The sequence below is a fragment of the Penaeus japonicus genome, unplaced genomic scaffold (genome assembly GCF_977035675.1).
Source record: "Penaeus japonicus unplaced genomic scaffold, GWHDUDI00000001_assembly GWHDUDI00000036, whole genome shotgun sequence".
Taxonomy (NCBI): domain Eukaryota; kingdom Metazoa; phylum Arthropoda; class Malacostraca; order Decapoda; family Penaeidae; genus Penaeus; species Penaeus japonicus.
The window spans coordinates 548,317-550,504 of record NW_028234438.1 but is presented as its reverse complement, the minus strand read 5'-3'; the positions used below and the strand labels follow the sequence as shown (position 1 = coordinate 550,504).

The 2,188-nt window shown below is 45.8% G+C and overlaps 1 protein-coding gene across 1 annotated transcript in view; it reads right to left on the bottom strand.

Moving 5' to 3' along the window:
• The window catches only part of LOC147467363 (uncharacterized), a 23,101-nt gene extending 22,151 nt beyond the window's left edge, over positions 1 to 950 (bottom strand). Inside the window, exon 1 of the mRNA XM_086531698.1 lies at positions 218 to 950. Within this exon, the coding sequence (XP_086387824.1) occupies positions 218 to 707 (490 nt within the window). The 5' untranslated portion in view covers positions 708 to 950. The remainder of the gene's footprint in view (positions 1 to 217) is intronic.
• Between the last annotated feature and the right edge of the window lie 1,238 nt (positions 951 to 2,188).

The window sequence follows — 2,188 nt, the reverse complement described above, 5'->3', positions numbered from 1 at the left end:
ATATATATATATATATATAATTTTTTTTTTTTTTTTTAATATATATATATATAATATATATATATTAATGATTATTCTTAGATTTATTATCTAATTATTATCATTATCATCATAATGATAATGATAACAACAATAGCAATAATTACATCACCAACGATAACAATAGTAATAAAACACAACAAATAAAAACGGGCAACCAGACGGCGCCTTCGCTCACCTTTCAGGAAGTTGTGGCTCCGTAGACAGTCCATCTCATCCGACGAAGAGGACGAACAGGACGATGACGAGGAAGACGAGGTGGAGGTAGAGGAGGAGGAGGAAGAAGACGAAGACGATGAAGAGGAAGAGGAAGAGGGCGAAGAGGATGAGGAGGAAGAAGCGGAGACAGCGACAGCGGCGGTGACGGTGGAGGTGAGACCCACCGAAGGATCGACGGCTGAGGCGTCGGCGCGCGCGGGAAACGCCGACAGGAGGGAGGTCGCCAGCATCATCGTCGTCATCATCATCATCGTCGCCGCCGTCGTCGTCGTCGTCGTCGTCGCCGTCGTCGCTTTCGAGGTCGTCGTTCGGGTCGTCGTGGATCTGCTGGGGGTCGTGGATGCAGCTCTGGTTGTTGTTGTTGTTGTTGTTGTTTGTTTGTTCGCTGGCCGTTGGCGTGAGGAGGGTGTTTGAGCCATTGTTTCGGGGAGGGGGGCAGTGGGGGGCATAGTGGAGGCGGGGGAGGGGGGACGGGGTTGTATTAGGTTAGATTGAGTCGCTCGGGAGAGTGGGGGAAGGGGGGGGGTCTTTCTTGGGAGTGAGTGAGGGGGGGGGGGGAGGTCGTATCGAGGTGTGAGCTTCTGTCTCGTTTTTCGTTCGACGTCCAAAATCTCTCGTTTTTCTCTCTCTCGCCTCCTCTTCTCTTAGTGTCAATGGGACGTGAGGAGGGGGGGGGGCGATTAATGGGGGGGGCGGGGCGATTGGGGAAGGGGGGGGGGGGGTGGGGGGGGGGCGAGGCGAGGCGATTAAGGGTGCGATTAGGCGGGGGCGATTATAAAGTGAGGGGGGGAAGAGAGGGGAGGGCATGTGGGGGGAAGGGGGAGGGCGCTTGTAAAGGGGGCCGATTAATGGAGGGGGGAAGGGGGAGGCGCTTGTAAAGGGAGTTAAGACAGGAAGTGGCGAAGAGGGGAGGAGGAGAGGAGGAGGAAAGGACGGAGATAAAGAAGACAATCCGGCAAAGATGAGAAGGAAGAGAATGTCTTCTTGAAAAGGCCTTTTTGTCCTTTTCCGTTCTTGAGTGTTTATTTTCTGCTTTATTTTATATCGTGTATTTTTCTTGTATATATTTTATTTTCTCTTTCGCTTTCTTTTTTTTTCTTTTCGGTGACGTAATAGTATATTCCTTTCTATTTTTACTTCTTCTGCTTTCTTCTTCTTGCCTTCACTTTTTCTTGCTTTATTCCACTCTCTTCTTTATTTATTTCTTCTTTTTCTTCTCTTTATCCACTGGAGTATTCTGGAAATCGATGCTTTATCCTTTCGCTTGCTCTCGTTTATATTCCAAGCACCAACCGTTTATTAATTATTTCTCATTTATTATATATATATTCATTTATTTCCCTTCAGGTACAGGATAAACATAGAGTGAAAATGGCGGCTGTAATTCTAACCTACTTTGAGTACTAAAATTTGTGCTTCAATTGAGCATCAAGAGCGTTCTTGCGGCGCTTACGAGAAGGAGTTGCTCTTCTTTCTTGATAAAAACCGCAGCGGCTGGTGTCGTTGGTCAGATTTGTACATTCTCGAAATAAATCTGCAGAGAAGGAGAGGAACACGATTCAAAATGTTCGACAACTTGTTCGGAGGGATGAGGATGCCCGCTGTAAGATGCTTGCCAGCAGGGAGTGGCTATAGGATACCTGCTGTAGGATGCTTTATTCAAGAGGTTGTTCGGGTTGACGGGTTTTGTTTTTTTTTTTTTTTTTTTAGTTTTTTTTTTTTTCTATTTTTGGTTTTTTATTTTTTGTTTTTTTTAATTTTGTTGTTTTTTGAGGTTTTTTGTTGTATTTTTTTTTTTTTTTTTTTTTTGAAGGAGTTGAGCGGGTTGATGAGGGTGTGGAGGGGTTGGGAGTTGGTGGGTGATGAGAGTCGAAGGGTGGTTTGAGGGGTTGGGGTGAGTAGGGGTTAGAGGAGGTTTTCTGCTGCACAA